This window comes from Dromiciops gliroides, chromosome 4 (genome assembly GCF_019393635.1).
Source record: "Dromiciops gliroides isolate mDroGli1 chromosome 4, mDroGli1.pri, whole genome shotgun sequence".
NCBI classification, from domain to species: domain Eukaryota; kingdom Metazoa; phylum Chordata; class Mammalia; order Microbiotheria; family Microbiotheriidae; genus Dromiciops; species Dromiciops gliroides.
Window position 1 is genome coordinate 33,176,166 of NC_057864.1, and position 20,872 is coordinate 33,197,037.

The 20,872-nt window shown below is 47.8% G+C and overlaps 1 protein-coding gene across 4 annotated transcripts in view; it reads right to left on the reverse strand.

Moving 5' to 3' along the window:
* RNF220 (ring finger protein 220) overlaps positions 1 to 20,190 on the reverse strand; it is a 257,592-nt gene extending 237,402 nt beyond the window's left edge. The window contains exon 1 of one of the 4 annotated variants that reach the window (XM_044004487.1): positions 19,540 to 20,190. In XM_044004487.1, coding sequence (XP_043860422.1) covers positions 19,540 to 20,164 — 625 coding nt within the window. In that variant the 5' untranslated portion in view covers positions 20,165 to 20,190. The remainder of the gene's footprint in view (positions 1 to 19,539) is intronic. The other 3 variants (XM_044004489.1, XM_044004488.1, XM_044004490.1) reach the window with 3 other exon arrangements.
* Between the last annotated feature and the right edge of the window lie 682 nt (positions 20,191 to 20,872).

Sequence of the window (20,872 nt, forward strand, 5' to 3'; positions counted from 1 at the left end):
AGAGCTCCCTCTAGGTTGAATATTTGGGTATTGTTCTCCACCTGACCAAGGAAGGACCAGTCGCTTGGGCTTCGAGACCACTTGGGTTTGCAGAAGCCATTTTCAGTCCCCTGTAAAGGGTGGCGATTCCTGTTTCTGCTCCCCAACTGCCCGGGCTGCAGACCTCCGTGTGCACAAGCACACGCTCTCACTCTGACACTGTGCTCAAACCCATGGAGAGTCATTTCCTCCATCCCTCCCCTGTGACCCAGAGCCTCTGTAGCTTCTCACAGACATGGCCACTCCACTGACCACAAGCATTTATCAAGCTTTTATGATGTGCCAAGTACTGGAGATGCAAAGAGAAAAAACAAGACGGAACCTGCTTGCAATGAGCTTATGCTCTAATTGGGAAAGACAACAGATATTTAGGGTCTATCAGCAGGTCATGGCCATGCCCGGTGTCTGCAGGGCTGTTTATACGAAGCCAGAATAATACCTTAGGGTACAATTGGAAGGCATATAATAGAGCCTAGTGGTCCTCTATTTTCCCTGGATTTCCAGCTTATTTAAGGGATATGAGCGGATATGTCACTCTTCTGGATGAGATCTAGATGCTCTGGTGTGTGTGTGGGGGGAGGGGCAATGGTGAGATCAGGGAAATTAAAAAAAGAAAGGACATCTCCCAATCACCTTGGATGACACCCTATCCTTGCCCCAGTGGGCTGTGCCGAGGTGAGAACAGTCAGTCCTCCCTGGTGTCCGAAGCCACTTTGCCCTTGGACAACTCCTCCAGCCATGAACTGGTGCCTAGAGGCAGGGGAGGGGAAGCTTGGTTAAAGGCCGGAGCAGGAAAGCATTTCCCAAACTCTACTCATATGCAGCTCTTCTTGGGACGACAGGCCAGGGCCCCACTCTCCAGGAATGACTGGTTAGTCTAAGAAGGAAGTAGGAAGGCTGGGGAAGGGAAGAGAGGAGGCTGGTCGCTCTCCGTTCCCTTTTCAGCAGCACAAGGAGCCACAAGAAGACCAGTTGGCTGGAACCCAATACGAGCAAAAGGGCTTCGGGAAATGGCCCAGCCAGCCTCCCTAACATCTGGTTAAGTACTGCTCACCCCTCCATCGGGCCACCTCATTATTACGATGCTTCAGCAGAGAAATGAGCAAATCGTGTGCACGTGGTACCCCAGGCAGCAGCAAGGGAGCCGAGGCCAGTACAGCCAGGAGAGGAAGGAGGAGGGAGGCAGCCATGGGGCTGTGGCTGAGGTTAAAGTTGAGGGGGGCACCTTGGGCCCTGCGATCATGTCAGCCCTCTCAGACCTGGAGGGCAAACCTCCCACAAACAGGAGAAATCTTAGTATGTTTACACTCTGAGACTTTAGAAACAATGGAATCCATAAGGTTAAAAAAAAAATGGAAAGAAGGTTGATATTACCCCCCCCCCTTAAAAACTAAGGGAGATAACCTAAAAGCCTCTCTTGTAACTTTGAGTGGGTAGAGGGCCACCGAGGGTCAGAATTTGAAAGAATGGGAAACTGTATTTACTGAACCGCTATTAGTTATAGAAGCTCATGGAAAATAGCAGAGACATACTACCAGACCACAGAAGGGCAAATATCCCAATTTTCCCCGAAAGTGAAGAGAATTTAGCCTACAGATCACAGACCAGTGAGCTTAACATCAATTCCTGGCAAAATAGTAGATATTATTAAAGGGATAGTTAGCAAACAGCAGGAAAAAGAAAGCAGAGATGGCAAAGACTTGGCTTGCAAAGTTTCAACAAGAACAAGGCTGGGCAGGAATTTGTCAGTGTTGGAGGGACTGCAGAAAGACAGCAATATTAGTGCATTTTTGATGGAGCTATCAAGTAGTCCAAACATCCTACTAGAAAGTCATTTGAAATCATGTGAAGAGAATGATGAAAATATCCATATTCTTTGATCTGAAGATTGCATGACTACCCCGAGGCAGTCAATGACAAAAAGAAAGACCCCACAGACACCAGGAAATTCTAGCAGCACCTTTTGTAATAACAAAGAACTGGGAAGCATACGATGGGAACACTTTAACCAGAGCAGGTCCATGGAATATTATAGAATATTACTAAGATAGTGAATGTGATCGGTGCTGAGAAGCATGGGAAGACTTAAAAGAACTGATGGAAATTTAAGCAGAAGCAGGAAGGTGATATTCGTAACAAAATGCTAACAATGTAACTGGAAAGAACAAGAGCAAAACTGAATGCTGTGAATTTATGATCAAGCTTGGCTCCAGATTGGAGAAGTCACCCCCTCTACCTTCATGGCAGAGGTGGGGGCCTATGAGCCTATGGATGAGCTTGGCTGAACTTTTTTTTCTTCTTCTTTGTTACCCAAGATGGCTCTTTGCGAAGGAAGGGGGAGAGATCCATTGAGAAACATGAGAGATCGGGGCAGCTAGGTGGCACAGTGGATAGAGCACCAGCCCTGGATTCAGGAGGACCTGAGTTCAAATCCAGCCTCAGACACTTGACACTTACTAGCTGTGTGACTCTGGGCAAGTCACTTAACCCCAATTGCCTCACCAAAAAAAAAAAGTGATGGAGAAAAATGTGAGAGATCATTAAAGTTTTTTTCTGAAAAAAAAAAAATAACAAGGCTGACCACATGTCCTTTTGGGGGAGGGGACAGGACTAGGGGGATTGGGGGGACTTATATATTTAGTATGTACATTTTTCAGGCACTATGTTTACAAGGTAGGCACTGTTATTATCATCCCTATTTTTAAAAAATCACCATTTTACAGTTGAGGAAACTGAATCAGGCAGAATTAAAATGATTTACCCAGGTCATGCAGCTAGTCAGTGTCTGAGGCCAGATTTAAATTCAGGCCATCCTGATTCCAGGCCCAGTTCTCTGAGCCACCTAGTTGTTAGATCAAGGGGAGGCTGTAAAGACCTTGTTTTGGCCATTAGAATTAGACAGTGTCTTTCACGTTTTTCTTGGGAAAAGAAGCAGAATTGTGAGCTAGGCCACAGTTTACTTGGGTGGATTTGGAATGCCACACACCAGGAGCAAAAAGGCTGCTGTGCATAAGGGAGAACGTGTAACCCACCTGGAAAGGTGGGGAGGGGGGAGCCAGACAACAAAGGGCTCTGCATGCCAAGTAGAGGAGTTTGAATATGATCCCAGAAACAATCGAAGAACAAAGAACATGGTTTCTCCTTCTCCTTCTCTTTCTCCTTCTTCTTTTCGAGGCAATGAGGGTTAAGTGACTTGCCCAGGGTCACACAGCTAGTAAGTGTCAAGTGTCTGAGGCTGGATTGGAACTCAGGTCCTCCTGAATCCAGGGCTGGTGCTTTATCCACTGCACCACCTAGCTGCCCCCCACATGGTACCTTCTTAAGGGGTGGGGAAGGAAGCACAGGACATAATCAAGCCTTTGGTTTAATACTATTGATTTGGCAGCTATATGGAATATGGATTAGAAAGGGGAGAAATAGGACATGGTTAGTCTAATAAGGCGGCAGGAGATGAGGGCAGCCTGAATAAGGGGGCTTTAAATAGGTTATCTTATTTGATCCTTACAACAACCCCAAGAAGTAGGTATTTCTGAGTCATCCCATTTTACAGATGAGGAAAACTGAGACACTGAGAGGCCGAGGAACTTGCCTGCGATCTCACAGCTAGCAAGGGTCTAAGAACAGATTCAAATGAAGTCTTCTTGACTCAAAGTCCAGTGCTCTCTATACAGTGCCCCCTACCACCCAGCTGCCTCCGAATTTCTGCAAGTGATTCTGTTTGTGATTTGTGTGCCTTAGGACAAACAAAAGCATCAACCAGCTCCAAGATAGGTAGGCACATTTAGAGGCCAAGTCTCAGCTCTTGAAAGTGTGGGTGCCAGCCTGGAAGACCTTCCTTCATAGGGATTACACTTCAAGGGGATAAATTCTATGACTTCTCTTTCCCCTGACCTGTTTCAGGGGCACATCCCAGAAAAAGGCTCACTCTGCAGCCGGCTTCCAGCCTTGAAACTGTGAAGCAGAAGGGGCTCCCAAATCGGGAACAGATACTGAGGGAAGGGGCCTAGACTGGGCCCCAGTGTCCCTCTGAACCAATCTAAGATACGCTCCCTCCCCCCACTTCTGCAGCACCAGCCTCACATGCAGGCAGAAATGAGCTCAAGGGAGCAGCCTGCTGTAACCCGGGGGGATCACTTCCTGCCTGAAGGCCAGAGGGCTAAACCCCATGAGCAAGTCAATGACTCAAAGACTAGAGTAGAAGTCCAGAGCTGAGCACCATGATCCCAGTGCTTCTACCTCTGGGCTAAGCCCTCTCTAGAACTAAACAGACAAAAGGGGAGTGGGTAAATACTTCTCCCAAAGAATCCTGGGCAAAGCGGGTGTGAGGATAAGACAGAACCTGCAAGCAAACATCTCATCTCTGTGGTTAGGGAAGGGTTAACCCTCCCCCACCCCCTCTCCTCTCTGTGGCTGCTGCTCTGACCCACTGAATGAAGCCCCACTAGGTTGTTGGCCTGTCAGGAAGGAAGCTCACACATCCAGACTTTTGTTGTTCTAAGGTTGGGTGGGTTTTTTTTTTTTTTTTTCAATTTTACTGCTCAGGAAGGAAGCTCGCTGCCGGCTGGGCCCTAAGTGCAGCTGAGCTGATTATTCAGCCTCGCCTCCTCTGCTGGGTGTCTCTCCTTCCCAGGCCTTCTTGCCCCAACTCTCCACTTTCTTTTTCTCCAAAGAATATCCTAACCATTGATAGTATTTGGACCTATGCCTTGGATTCTTTTGTCTTCCTTTTTCAGAAATAAAAAAGAATCATCAGTCTTGCAGTAGCTACTTCCCTAATAGCAGGGTCTACCACATATGGGAAAAGAGGCCAAGACAACCCACCCAGGTCACTACCTGGGGCTCTTCCCTCCCCCAGATGCAGACAGCAGGCCAAGCCCAGATGGAACAAGGGATGCTAGGAAATGTCCTACCTCTTTGAGGTCCAATATTTAAACTAAGACCCCCTCCCCCACCTCCACCCTGAGCTGCTTCCCTGACCCTGATGATCCTCCCCCTTCCTGACTCCCCACAACATACAGCATGTCCCTAAGGTCTTAGTGCTATTTTAAGCTATGAACATTTAAAACTGCATGGTAGGGGCAGCTAGGTGGCACAGTGGGTAGAGCACCGGCCCTGGATTCAGGAGGACCTGAGTTCAAATCCAGCCTCAGACACTTAACACTTAACTAGCTGTGTGACCCTGGGCAAGTCACTTAACCCCAATTGCCTCAAAAATAAAATAAAATTTAAAAACAAAACAAAACTGCATGATAGGGGATAGAGCACCGGCCCTGGATTCAGGAGGACCTGAGTTCAAATCCAGCCTCAGACACTTTACAAACTTACTAGCTATGTGATCCTGGGCAGGTCACTTGACCCCAATTGCCTCACCAAAAAACAAAAAAACAAAAACCTGCATGGTAGGGGCAGCTAGATGGTGCAGTGGATAGAGCACTGGCCCTGGATTTAGGAGGACCTGAGTTCAAATCCGGCCTCAGACACTTAACACTTAACTAGCTGTGTGACCCTGGGCAAGTCACCTAACCCCAATTGCCTCAAAAATAAAATAAAATTTAAAAACAAAACAAAACTGCATGGTAGGGGCAGCTAAATGTTGCAGCCGGCCCTGGAGTCAGGAGTACCTGAGTTCAAATCCGGCCTCAGACACTTAATAGTTACTAGCTGTGTGACCCTGGGCAAGTCACTTAACCCCAAATGCCTCACTAAAAAAAACTGCATGGTGATTTTCGGGACACCCACCCTGTAGGTAGGGAGTTACCCAAGGATATTTATAAGCACCAAAAGGTTTTCTTTCTTGGAAGAAAGGAACCCTGGGTAAATCTGCCTATCCATAGAAATGGACAGTGATTAGCCACTTATGCCCAAGACAGGGCACATGAATGCTACCAACCTCATCTTGCCAACTCCCTGCTAATACAAAGACCCCAGGAAAGTTGACTGCCTCTCCCGACCCAACCCTGCCAAGTCCATGCCAATGCCTCCCAACCCTCCCCCCAACCTCAGCCTGACCTACAAGGGCCCCTTCCTGCCCAGTCCTGAGCCTAAGCAGAGACAGTTCATCCATCATGTGGGGAAGGTGTGACACAGAGATGGGGGAGAGGGAAGGTTCACAGATCTGTTTACATACAGGGGAGGGGGGAAAGTAGTATATAATTTGGGATCTAAGAAACAGAAAACAAGGATTAATGAGTTCTAATGAGGCAAATCCTGTTACAGAGCATCTTACCACTTAAACCCTCCCTCTTCCAATATCAACAGCACAAAGAGATGGCCATTTATTTCCACCAATAGTAGATAAACCAGAATTTTAGCATAAGAATCTAACAGCGAGGGACCCTAGAATTCATAGGTAGGGGGATTTGACCTCTCTAGCCACAGATGCAGTTTGGAATAGTGAGCCTGAGCCAGATCACTTCCCTCCTGAGAGACTCCATTTTCCTGTCTGTAAAATGACCTTGGTCCTGCATCATTAGGCCCTACCAAAATCAAGAGTGAAAGACACCAGGAAGACAGACACTGGAGTTCCTGCCTAATGCCGAGTGGAGAGGATTAAGGAAGGGAGAGGCTGCTAACTGAGCCTAATCATGGAACTGAATGGGTCAGAGTACTCTACACATGAGATCAGAAAAGGGAGAGGGTAGTAAGGGAGGAGGCCTCACCAAGAAGCAGCCCAGTCCAGCCCAGCCACCACTAATTTACATTCCTGAAAGGATGGTCCCTACTTACCTTATTTATAAATCCCTTTCATATTTCTAGAATAATTGAAATCATGTCTTCAAGACACAGGAAGTCATTCCTAAGACATGGAATTTACTTATTTCTTTGGTGGGCAAGAGGTTTACTCTGGGTATTACAAAGAAGATACCACTTGCAAAGGTTTTTGCTCCCTTTGGAGGCTGACTCCTAAAGGGGACATTTCTCACAAAACAGATCCCTACCACTCATGAGGCAAAATGCAAAGGGGGTTGGTTACATGCCATAGGCTTCAAAACCCAACAGCCCTGCAGAAGCATGGCCCGAGAGGGCCTTGGCACCATACCAGGACAATTGCCACACTATATCTGCAGGCTCAGGGGAAATACAAATGCCTCTTGGCTTGGGCTGAAACTGGTGATGGAAAACATTTGGGAAAAGATCAAAGAAAAGGAAAGCAGGAGCAATTTTGTCATTAGAGTACATACTACAGACCGCCTGGACAGAAAGAAGAAATAGATGAGCAGTTCAGGATCACATACATGCCTAGCATGGAGGCATGACACAGTACTGGTGAAACACTGGTCCCTCTCCTGAGCTCCAGTCTCACATCACGAACTGCCTGTTGGACACTGAAATATCTATATCTATATCTATATCTATATCTATATCTATATCTATATCTATATCTATATCTATATCTATATCTATCTATCTGATAGGTGCCTAAACTCAAATACTCAAATGGGTCCAAAATCTATTTCATTTGGAAAAAGTCTCAAATGATATAATTGACATCAAAAGGGTAACTTTTATGCCTTGCCTTCACTTTATCACCAACCCATCTTCCTATCTTACAATGCCTGAATGTTATCTCTTGCTCCTGTTTCTTGAGCTCCTCAAAGGTTATCCCTTTTACCCTTCTTACACCCACCCATTGTCCTCTGCATGACACTTCATTTTTAATTTTGTGGAGGCTGTTGTTTATACCATGTCTAATTACTGTGCAGCAACACTGAAAGTATATTGATATTAAAAATATGGGTCTTTGGGGGGCAGCTAGGTGGCACAGTGGATAAAGTACCAGCCCTGGATTCAGGAGTACCTGAGTTAAAATCCAGTCTCAGACACTTGACACTTACTAGCTGTGTGACCCTGGGCAAGTCACTTAACCCTCATTGCCCCATTAAGAAAAAAAAAATGGGTCTTTGCTTTTACAGGAAGCTTGAGGGCATCAAATGTACTTTTGCAATTCCCTAAAGAAAATCCAGCTGCTTCCCTCCTCTTGTTCAATTCTGGACCCAATGTATTCTTCATTTGTATGGATTGTCCCAGAGACACACACACACTGGTTAACAGGGTCTATCAAGTGTTCATGGAAATACATATCGTAATCCAGGTAATTGACATTCTTCATCCAATTGGTCTTTCTTGTGTGGATGGTTAATATAAATTCCTTTGAATCCAGGTCTCTTCCAGAAGATTCTTCAACTTTCAGGACTCAGTGCAGTGGACACAATGTCATCTACAAACAGGAGCATCTGGAGGATACCAACTTCCACAGGAAATCACTCTTCAACTTAGACTCTGGGCTGACTGCTTGATATCAGAGCGGTGAACACCTATGATACAGCCCCCTCTTTTATGCCTCACCTGATGTTTTATGATCCAAATGATGTTGAATAGGGTTGTTTCTGGTTTATATCTTTCAAGGAAACTTGAATGATCTTGGCATATAGAGGGAGGGATGTCTCAAAAACCTTTATGATCCAAATAAAACATCTTTTCCCAAGCCAACACCTGGTTTGAACCTCCCTATTACTACCAGGGACACCACTTTTCTTCTAATTATTTGGATTCAAAACTGTGATGTGTCTTCTACTCATCGCTCTCACTCACCCCACCTATCCAATCAGTTATCAAATCTTTTTGATTCTATCTCATTGACATCTCTCAGATACAGCCTATTCTTGCTATAAGTACAGTTACCATTCTACTTTAGTCCCTGCTTACCTGTCCCCTAGATTATTGAAATAGCTTCCTGATTGGTCTTTTTGTATCAAGTCTCTCCTTATACCAATGCATCTTTCACTCTGATTTTCCTAAACTGCAGGCCTGACCATGTCATTCCATTTACTCTATACCCGTAACTTCCTATTACTTCTAGGATCAAATAGAAATTTCTCCATGTAACCAGCTTTTAGAGATGGTCTACTTGGGGCAGAAAGCAGTGTTCCCAACCTGGCTGCTTCCAGCTATGTGGTAACTCAGTCCTGAAGGACATGGGCCCTTTGAAATGATGACATGTGCCTCTCATTGACTGAACCAAAGGAGTGGCTGACTGCTTTAATATTAGTTTAGCAGAAAGTCTCCAGTGGAGTGTCCCAGGGATTTATGCTTGACCTTTAGGCTATTTAAAACTATTTTTAATCAATGACTTGGACCAAGTTTAAATTTGCAGATGACCTCAAGCTGAGAGTGGGCATTAACACTGGTGGGCAGAGTCTGAGTCCAAGATAATGATCTCTTGCCAGGTACCAGGCTTCCATGCCACTTTCTGGACATCTCCATGCAGCCAACACTTATCACTCCTGTCCCTCCTCACAATGACACCTTGTTCCTTGGGTCCCCTGGCCCTGATAGGCAAGCTTTTGTCTTATCTTGTCCAGATCCAGGCCACGACTCCACCTCCAGGCAATCTCCACACCATGTTGCCCTTTCTTTGTATGTGGTCTTCACCTATTAGTCCCTGAAGGCTTGGACTGTCTTGCTTGCTTGCATTTATATACCCAATGCTTAGTACAGTACCTGTTATGTAATAAGTATTTAATCAATGCTTTATCTATCCATCTATTTTGAAAGCCAAATAATAATTATAACTATCTAGTATTTATAGAGTTTTAAGGTTTGCAAGGTACTTTACAAATATTATCTCATTTGATCCTCACAACAACCATTCAAGGTAGATAATTAATATTATCCCCATTTTAGAGTTGAGGAAATTGAGGCAGATGAGGTTAAATGATTTGACAGGGGTCACACATCTAGCGTCTGAGGCCGTATTTGAATAGAACTTCCTGACCTCATGTTTATCGCTTTATCTGCTTAAGACATCTACCTGCCCGAGACCCATACAATGAAATTTATAAATTTCACAAGTGTAAGATGAGGAGGCATGAGTACACAGCAGTTTGAAAAAGATCTGAGGGTTTTAGTAGACTGCAAGCTCATGTCAGCAGTGAGATGTGACAGCAGAGGAAGCTCATGTGATTGTGGGCTGCACATTAAGAGAGGCAGAGCTTCCAGGAATATAAAAAGAGACGACAGTTTCTCTGTCCTCTGCCCTGGTCAGACTATATGGAGTTTCATGTTAAGGAATCACCATTAAAAAAAGATATTGAAAAGATAGAGAAAATCCAAAGGAGGCCAAACTGGAAAGTAAAGGGTATTGAGTCTATCACACAAGGATCAGTTCAAGAAACTAATTAGAGGTGATTATCCCAGAGATGAAAAGGTTAGAGAGCTGTGTTTAAGTGTTTGAAGGGTTGTCCTGTGGTGGAGGTATCAGCCTCATCCTGCTTGGCCCAAGAGGCCAGGACCAGGAGCAAAGTATGGAGGAGAGAGGGGGAATCCCACAAAAGAAAAAAAAAAGAAGGGAGGGGGGAATGAATATTTTTACTTCCTAACAATAAGAGCTGGCCAAAAGGGGAAAGGGTAGCCTGGAGAGGTAGTGAGCTCCTCCTCCTTGCTGGTCTTCAAGGAGAGCTAGACGACCACTTTGGGGGTAAATAATACATGGTAAGAGATTATTTTTTAGTTATAGATTGAGTAGAAAGGTGGGGTTAGATAGCCATCAAGGTCACTTGCAACCTTAAAACCCGGTGATTCTGTCAAAGGAGATTTGATCTGAGAAGAGGGATTAGGTGATAACTAAGAATTCTCTTCAGGAGTCTAAAAGACAGACCTGTAGCTCTATAAGCATAATTGGGAGGGGGAAGGAAGGAATGAACCGTGTTCAGCAGCTCTGCCTCTCTTTGCTCTAGGACAGCTGCAAAGCTATAAGCCTTGGATTGCAGATGAATGTCAATGGAAGAACATGACACTTGGCTGGTGAGTCATGCACAGGTTTACTGGATTCGATTTCTCTAGAGACCAGACCAAAGGCCCCGCCTTGTGAGTGGCCTGAGCCTTTCTGAGACTCAAGCCCTGCTGAGCAGGAGATCCTCAAAATACCACATTTCCCCCCAAAGATGACTTTCATTTCTTCCAAGTCACTGTCAATACTCAGAGAGAAAACTGGTCGCCAAATGTGTGCATTTTGGGTGAGGCAGCACCCACACCTTAGGATTCCCGCCCCCGCCAGGATTTTGACATCTTCCTTTCCTAAGATATCTCAGTAGTATTGTTACCTCTGTGGCAGGGCCTGCAACACAGAGGGAAGAATATTTAGGGAGAAAGTTGATTCCATTTTAGGTTTGTAGAGAGATGGGAGATTGAGTACAAAAAAATTTTTTTTCAGTTATGGAATACATTTGTCCATTTCTCTAAAGGACATTTTTAACAAGACTTTTTTTTTTGCTTATAGTCATAAAAGGAAAAAGACCTTACCACCTCATGATAATATCTCTCCTTTTCCTTTCCTGTGTATCTGCTCTCAAGGCATCTTTCTAGTCTTTTTCCAAACCTCCTTCTTCCCCCTTTCCCTAACAAAAGCATCTGGCCACAGCCCAGGGCTCTGTGAAAGGGCTGCCAGGGGAGCCAGTGCCAGTGATCGTTGGGAACACTGCATCAGAGCTGCCGACACCACCTTGGTCAATGGTTAAAAAATAAAAGAGAAACTTAAAATGAGATCTTTCTACAGCAGGAAAGCCTCTGTCCCCAGGAGAAGGGAACGACAGAGTCATCCCATTATCTTGGCATCTACTAGCCTGACTGCAGAACAGGTATTAGCCTTTCACTAGTCCTGACCCCTACCAGACCCCCTCCCTCCACAGCCCAATCCTCACAGAGCCCTGCAGGAAACATTAGAAAGGACTGCAATGCAATTAGGGAAGTTGCCTGCTGACAATCCCCCCCCCTTTACCCTCAGAGAAGCAATGAGTGTGCTGAAGCATCCCCAGAGCCTAATGCACCTTACAGGAGTCTAGGCAACAGCACACACCCATGGGCACGGAAGCGGCCGCCTGCCATCGATGCCACAACCCCAGGACCAGACTTTTGAAAGCTTTGCAGCTGTCACAGAGCAACCAACGATTCGCCCATGTCTCCAAAGCTGTTCTGTTTGAAGAATGCAGAGGCTACCTAAAGGGGAGCCAAATGACCCTGAGAAAGACAGGAAGTTAACTATTAGAAGGAAGAAGAAGAAGAAGAAGAAGAAGAAGAAGAAGAAGAAGAAGAAGAAGAAGAAGAAGAAGAAGAAGAAGAAGAAGAAGAAGAAGAAGCTGGGCTGTGGCCAGATGCTTTTGTTAGGGAAAGGGGGAAGAAGGAGGTTTGGAAAAAGACTAGAAAGATGCCTTGAGCTAGGAGGAGTCGGCGTGGAGGTCTTATTTTTGGTCCTTAGACTCAGGACTCCTTTTTTACAAGATGCGGCTTCAAGAAAAAACCTCAATCCCAATCTACTGGCCTGTCTCCTTGCAAAGAGGTATCCTTTGTCATCTTAACACCAGCATCTAGCACAGTGTCTTCAGGCACACAGTAGGCGCTTAATAAGCACTTGCTGTTTGTCCCACGGAGACGTACCAGGTATGTAAAAACCCCAGGCCAACGTACATTCAGGAGAAGCACACGTCTTACGCAAGGGTGCTGAAAGGGTTACACATTTCAGAAAACCCCATGTAAAACTCGCATTCTATTTCCAGTACCCTCTTCCCTGACTGATAAGGGAAAGGGGGAAAGAACTAGCCTTGTTCTTTGGATTCAATCTGTGTTTTGTATTTCCAGCACAAAAGGGGACACAGACGAAGCCACCTGGGGCCCCTGGGGCAAGCTGGGGGAGGAGTTCCCCAGAGGGGCCAGATACTCACAGCTTCGCTTTCCTCCGCCCGTCCACCCTCCAGTCACTCGGCTGGGGCCAAACTCGGCTCCTCCGAATTATACCAAGAAACCTAGCCCCTCCCCAGCCTCTGCCCAGGGAAAATACTCCTGGGGATTTCGGAAGAGATGACAAGATGAGGCTTTGAAGAGAAAGAATGCCCGCCCTGAAAGATGCGACTGGTCGGGCCCAGAGGGGAAAAGCACGGCCAGAAACACACGTAGCCGTCCAGGTCCGCAAAGACCTGGGAGGACAGCAACCATCGCCCTCGTCCGTCCTCTCAGGGCCCCGAGCACTGAAGGAGAAATTGAGGCTAGTGGATCTAGCAGGAGGAGGCAGAAGGCCCATCGGCCGGCATATCTCCTCGCTCCTCACTTTTTTCTTCTTTCAGTCCCCGGCCTCGCTAGAGTTCTTTTGCTCTCATCAAAGGGAAAAACCCATGTGCACGAGTGAGTGAATCCTCCCTGGTCCGGCCTGGCCCGGCTTACAGCCCCTCCAGCCACAGGCAAGCCTGGGAACTCAGCGCCAGCCCTCGTGAGTCCACCATGGAAAGATGAGGAGCTTACTAGCATGTTGGAAAACCACATGAAAGCTGTCCCAGGGGCATAGACAGACTGTGAGGGGCAAATATTTCGACTGAGAAAAGCGTCCCTCCCTCCAACCCCGCCTCTCGCCCCTCATCTGTCCTCCCGGCCCCTCCCCCCAACGATCAATTACAAGGCACCCTTCTGAGAGGGGAAGAGAAGAGAGAGGAGGCAAGGGAAAACAAGGCGAGGAGAAGGAAAGAGAGGCGAGGGGAGGCGAGGAGAAAGGAGAGGCGAGGGGAGGAGAGCAGAAAGGAGAGACAAGGGCTGGCGAGGGGGTGCGAGGGCAGGCAAGTCCAGGAGAAGGGAAGAGAGGCGAGGGGACCCGGGCGGGGCAGGCAGCCGAGGCGCAGCCGCTCCTGGAAACGACCATCCGATCGCTTCTGCATGACAATTGACGGCCGGCAGGCTGGCGGGCAGGCGGACTGGGAGGGAAGGGGAGAAAGCGGCCGCTGAGGCCGTTTTTCTCACCATGGTGATTAGGCATTCCGGCCGTGCACCGCAGGCCTGCCCGCAGCCCAGTGAGCGAGCTAGCGAGCCCCCGAACCAGGCGGGCGGGTGAGGCAGCCCGGAGCCAAGCCAGGCCAGATGGCTCAGCAGCAGCCGTCAGGGACCGCTCCCTTCCAGTCCGGCCCCACTTTAACTGTTCAAACATTTCTTTATCCCAACAAGACAATGAAACCAAACAGCATGAAAGGGAGTCTCAGGGCTTGGAGTGGGAGTGAGCAACAAAAATTCACCCACCCACCTAGGAAGTTCTTTCTCCCCTCCCCAACCCCAGCCTTCACCTCCGAAGTAAGAGGAGGATTGGGGGCCCCTTCACCCCCACTGGAACCAGGAGGATTGGGAGCCAGCCCTCCTCCCACCGGGAAGAGGATTGAGGAGCAGTGAGGACTGTCTCCCCTCTCCATTCCAAGGAAGATGGTGGCCTGATCCCCTACTTACTGAAGTGAAGGATTGAGGACAGCCCCTCTTCCAGAAGAGAGTAGAGTATTTGGGGGTCCTGTGTGTCCCCCCAGAGAAGGACAATTGGGTGGGGGTGGGGAGCTGCCCTTTCAAAACCTAGCCCCTTGCCCCCCTCCCCAGATGCAAGTTTGGTTATTGGGCCTTCACTCTGACTTGGATAGTAAGTGGATCAGGGTCAGCCTTGTCTGTTTGAAAAGTAGGGCTGTCAGAGACCCTCATCTTTCCCGAAGTCCAGGGTACAACCACCCTCAGCTTGCCTCACCCAGAACCTGAAGAGGAGGCATTCTGTCTACACCCACTTCCCCACCCCCATCCAAACCCCACCTCGGCAGCAGTCATGGTCCACCATCTCCAGGGTGGGACTGGGGCCCCAGGAACCCGGTCATTTTCCAAACTGCTGCTTCCGAGGCCAGCACAAAGAAGGGCCACCAGCAGCGGCCTATTGAACTCAAAGGCAGCACACCCTGACCTTCCCAGAGTGTTCATTCCTTTGGTTGCCTGAAGAGATATTTCAATAACAGCCCCCCCCCAAAGGGCCAAAGCAAAAGGGAGTGAAGTGAACAGGCCAAGCCAGAGACTTCTCTGGGGTGAAAACAATACTGTGCATCATGCCTGTTTGGGGTCATGACAGGAAAGTGAAGGCAGGGTGGGCTAGCATAGTCAACTCTATTGTTTCTCCTCTTAAACTGGGAGCTCCTTGAGACCAGGGACTGTCTTTTACCTTTCGTTTTATGGATTTAGCATAGGACCTGGCACATAGTAGGTACTCAGTAGATGTTTATTGACTGACTGATGCTCCCCACAAACCAAATCTGATCCCCAGCCCTGACAGCCTTGACAGGTTCCAGTTCAGAGAACTAGAACTCACGGCTGAAGAGAGGAGAGGGTGTATGCTGGACAACTACAGCTGTGGTAGAATAAACTGGTGGTGAGAAAGGCCCTGGGGGCAAGAAGCAATCAGAGCAGGAATATGGGTATTGAAGAGGTTGCCCACAGGGGACAACCTGGAGGGAACCCACAAGCAATAAAAGAAACAGAAAGCCAGTGGCTATCAAAATAATTTGGAATGGGTAATAACTATAGAGGTGATGGATGGTATGGGACACTAGGCAAAATCCTTGGGTAAAGATCCCTTGATTTAAAGGGCAGGCTTTGGGAAACAAACCCACAGTACCCCATAACACATGGTGACCACTTGTCCCCATGCCACACATTTCTCCAGACTAGGAGTCAAAGAGAATAGCTTGGGAAGTGGAGGAAAGCAAAAATGATCTTCCTTACTCCATCCTTAAGCTCATCTGCCAGAGATGATGCCCCTTCCAGTACCTACCCACTCCCTCTCCAGGACAGATAGAGCAGTCTCTGAAAAGGGAAATCATTTCTCATCACCATGAAACCTTAGCAAAGCAGAAATACTGAATTTGTTGACAAAGGGAGGTCCAGAAATCCCAGGACTGAGGGGAAGCAGATGGGAATACTCCCCACCTTGGAGTACTCACATATTCCTTAAAGAAGTCCAGCTTTCAACCAAGAGCAAGGGGAACACCTCATGAGCTAAAACATGCTTTTTGGTGGTTGTCATAGTAGCAAAGAAGTGGAAACAAAGCAGATTCCCATCAGCTGATGAGTGGCAGAACAAAATGTGGCACACGAATGTGAGGAAACATTACTGCACCATGAAAAGAAGTAATGAAGAAGAATTAGGAGAAGCATGGCTAGACAAGAACTGATGCAGAGAGGAGTTAGTAGAACCGAGAAAACAACAGTTACAGTGTTGTCATGCTGACTACAGACAGGTAAATGGGAAGAACAAGAAAAGGAAAATAAGCACTATGTTATTATCATAGTGACTAAGCTTGGCCCTGTATAAGAAATGAGAAAAGGAACCCTCCCTCCCTACTTTGCAGAGGGATGAGGGGAAGGAGGGGAGTGCAGGGAACTATGGCTGTGAAACATTGAATATACAGTCAGATGTTGGTCCATTTTGCTAAACTGCCCCCCCCTTTTTTAGTCTTTGTTAGAAGAGATAGCTTGCTAGGGAGGGAGGGGAGATATATAATAGGAAGTTAAGACAATGTAAAATTTCAATAAAAATTTTAGAAGATAAGAAAATGGACATTTCCAACCCACCTAAACACACATAGAAGCATGTCCCAGCCGAGCTCCCATCTCTCACAACTACTCCCACAACTGGACACTGGATGGGAAAGGTCATGCCAGGGTTTCCATTACAAAACCCACTTTCCAAGATCCTAAACCCTTAAACTGAGCTGGAACCTGATCCACAGAAACTCCAGTTCCATAATTCTGCAGGCATTTTGTTGTAGTCCTTGTTTTTTGAATTATATAAAAAAATAACTTTTTACATCTTCTGGAAAAGAACACAAAGGAGTTACAAGTTTGAAAAATGATCTGAAGAGTTAGTCATCATAGAATGAAAAATTCAAATACCCCTGTGACCAGCAACCAGCCAGGGCCAAGTTTAGGCAGCCTGCCTCTTTGCACTGTAAGCATTTTCTGGTCCCACCTTTACCTAGCCAGCTCCAGCTTAGAGCCGGGAGGCATTCTTATACACTGTGCCTTGATTATCTCAGAAATAGTACTTATTTCAAAGAGGTTCTGTAGGGAGGGCCTGAAAGGCGTCTAGTGGGAATAATCAGGCTTTCTAACGGCTCTTAAATATGTATTTACATAAAACAGCCCATAAATCCTTGTGCCCCCATCAGAGGATGACAGGAGCCAAGAAGCCACCGCAGACCTTGTCGTGCTGCCTCTCCAACCCTTCTCAGAAGAAAAAGGTTTTCTCCTGTTTTATGAAGATTCATCAGAAAAAAGCACCAGCCCCTTCCCCTCCCCCCATGAGGCCACAGGGAAGCACTGATCTGCTCCCTAAAACAAGGTCAAGAGAGGGGGGAATCCCCCTCTTCCTGCCCCCTCCAAGGGAGTTACAGACTCCTGCGCTAGGGTCTCTTCTGCTCAGACGGTCCTCAACAGAACTCAGGTTCTGGGTCAAGTCCTGAGCCCAACTTAAATTTGTTTTCATTTTTTCCCCCTTCTATGCTAATATAGCCATCTGGGTGTGCAAATAAGCTCCACTCATACATTCCTATAGACTTAGTATTGGGGGGGGGAGGGTGAGAGGGAGGAAGAAGGAGAGAAGTCCTTTGGAAAAGGCAAGACCGTGTTCAACATAAATTAAGCTAAGGGGAAAGGGCTCTTGCAGTTTCTCTAATACTCAAATTTGAAATGAAGAGGTTTCCCCTCCCTGCTGATCAGCATCTCATTAATTTCAAGGTCAGAATTCCATTTCACTTTGGGAGACAGCCTCATTTCATTTTTTCTCCACCCAGGCGTATTCCTGTGTGAGGTAGGTATCCATCTCCGTGGGGGAAGGCACCAGCACACACAATGCGAACCAGGCAAGGGAAGAGTTATGGCTATGACACCCGCAGGGGGAGTGGATCTCCACATCTATGAGTTCTGACTTGACTAACAGGCTTTCGCCTTCTCTGGGTGTCTGCCTGATGGAGGTTGGGGATAAAAAAGACAGAAAAGGGGGGCGACAAACTAGGACTGGTAGGGATTGGAGGAAGAGGCATCCCGATTCCTGTGGCACATTGAGTCAGTTTCGTTTCTAAGTGGTGCTGCCAGTGGGAAAGAGGCAGCAGCCTTAACATACCGGACAGCTTTAAGCCTTGGCTCCCTTCGCCTTCCCCTACACTACTAGGGGATAAAGCCCAACAGGACAACAGGAAAGTCCCCGTGTATATCACACGAGGCAGGCTTACCCAGAGAGCCAGATCAGAGTGAAAGGGGAGCCAGCAGCCCAACCAGATGTGAGTCACTGAAAGTGAGAGGGGGAAAGAAGAGCTAGAGAAAAAGTGAGTGAAAGCTCCAGCTAGCAGTTGTGCTGTCGGCAACAGCAGCCTTCTTCCTAAGTGGGAAGGTCCTAGGCTTGCAGACGCTGACATAAAAGACACACTCACAACATATTTCAAAACCAAAGAGCGATGGATTTACAAGGCAGGTTGATTTTATGATGACTTTTATTGAAAAGGTACGCTGGGTTTAGGCAGATGCCTTTTAGCACTGGGAAGTTAACACAGTGCCTAATTCAAGGAGACAGCCAGAGGAAGCAGGGCCGACAGGGGAGAGAGTTGCAACGTCTCTATTACTCTCCCCGGCATCATAAAGTGAAGAGAAAAAAATGGTATTCATGTTGGGGGCTGTAGGGAGATGGGGGTGGTGGTGTTAGGGAATAGAGTAGAGAAGAAGGGAAAGAAAACCTTAGCTGTAGTTTTCTTAAGAAAATAAAACAAAGCAAAATCCAAGAACAAAGGGATGGGTGGAAAGAAAACCCCTCGGTTCATAAATTCTCCCCAGCCTGGCAGAAAGCCACTCTGTCTCTATACTGCCCCAAAGCTCCAAACTGAGAGTCCTGTTCTGCCTGGGAGTGGGGGGTGGGGGTGGGGATGGGGCGGGGCAGTGGAGGGAGCAGAGGATTCAGCCCCTCCCCTGCAAAAGCTCTATCCTGTTAACAACCCCTAGGAAGGAGCAGTCAGTGCCCACAGAGGGCACTAAAGGTCACAAGAACACGCCCGAGCCCCTCAGGAGCTGTTGTGTCTGTCTTGGCATCCCCACAAATATGCTAGCTGTCTAGCCCCGAGATACCAAGGAGAATCCGACTATTCCAAGAGTTCCACGTTGACCAACCTTTGCCCTTCATTGCTCTCTACCCAACACAATTGGCTGCTGAAAGGTAAGGCCGGGAAATGGACTGAAGACTGACTGCTAGGTGTGGCTTTGATAGGAAGAGATCCAGAAATGATTCAGAGACCAGAGAACCAAGGGGAAGCCAGCAAAGGACCTGGGAGCCCACAAGCTCCCTCCATACCCTGACCAAGCATGAACACAGTCCCCCTGCCCCCAGCACCTCTGAGCCCAGAACCCCCAAGGAATACTGCCCTCGCAAGGACAACACAGCAGGTGGCTGGGGAACCTGCCTGCCTGCCTCCACACATGCATTTCAATCCAGAATTCTTTCACTGCCCACTGAAGAGAGGTAACGAGCAGCCCCTGACACCCCACAGCCATTGAGGCAAGGCAGGCAGGTAGCAAGCCTCTTCGGTAGGAGTGCCTCTGGCACTGTTGACCTGTTGAGCACCAGCACGTGGCCAAGCTGACCCAAGGGAAGGGGGACAAGGGATGCACAGGACTGCTACTTACATCTATCATTTCTGTCTTCTGGGCTGGATGAAGTCTCCCGGTCAGAAATGAGGCCAGAAACAGCGAAGATCTTCTTCCCAGTGTCATCCACCTTGAGGGAACTGGGGGAGCCCGAGGGCAGCTGAGCCCCAAAGTCATACTCTTTGCCATCTGCGTCAGAGAAACGCAGGTGGGGCGACTCAGTGTCATGGCAGTTCTTGAGTCGCTTGGCAGGAGTGAAGGCCGACTGGTAGCTCTCCCGGTCCTCAGTGGAGGCAAAGGGGCGGAAGGCCCCGACACCACTGTGGTTCAGCATGCTGATGGGGCTACAGTCTAGGTTTGGGGGTGCAAACTGGGGGTGGAGGTGCAGCAAGGAAGGGGGGAAGTCACGGTTGGCAAAGGTGCCAGGCACCCCACTTTGCCTGTGGTACATGGAGGCAAAAGTGTAGGAGCCATTGGTGAAGGGGATATGCACATCCTTATCTACGGAGACAGGAACCCCAAAAGGTCGGGGCTGTTGGCAAGGGATAGAAGCATCCCGGCTGGCCTCCGCCGTTGATGCCAGGACCATCAGGGCTGGGGATGCCAATGGGTTGGGAAGGTAGGACGAGTTCTCCATCTTGAAGGCTGCCCGGTGTAAGTCCATCGGAGTCTCTTTCGATGGCAGAAGTCAGACAAGAAACAGTCTTCCCTGGAAGGGAGGGAGGGAGGGAGGCAGAGCAGCACCTGGGGTCGAGGCAGGGAAGATTACTGGGGAATCATCCCCTTCCAAGACCTGCAGGGACATCAAAGAGAAAAAAAGGGGGAGGGAGGAAGGTCAGGGAAAGGAAAAAAGGGAAAGCCCGAGTGATTGCAACTCCATCCTCCCGGCTTCTAGGCGCTTGGGGAACAGACACCACAGGCTTCAGGAGTCACTGGGCAGCAGCAGCATCCGACCGTTTTCATTCAGAAAAATCAATAGACAACTTACTGTGATGTACGCGTAGCTGACTTTGGTCCCTACACGTTCCGGGTGAAATGCGCCTGAGCCCAGCAAGGAAAAAAACACAAAATCTCCAAATACAATATTCCCTGGGTAAATGAGGTCACCATATATACCAGATTTTAAAGTGATTCTGTCTTGGTACCCCACCCAGCCAAGGCAGAGCTGGTTTGCTACAACAGATGCAGTTAGAATTGTTTTTCATATGTGGCCCTCCCCCCGACACACACACACACACACACACACACCACACCCTTCCGATTTGCTCTTCCTCCCCTTCCAATGTCAAGGCCATGTGAATTTAAATGGATACATGTTATGTATGTTAGCAGGTGGCAACATGATGTATATGTCTGTAGTATAAATACTTCT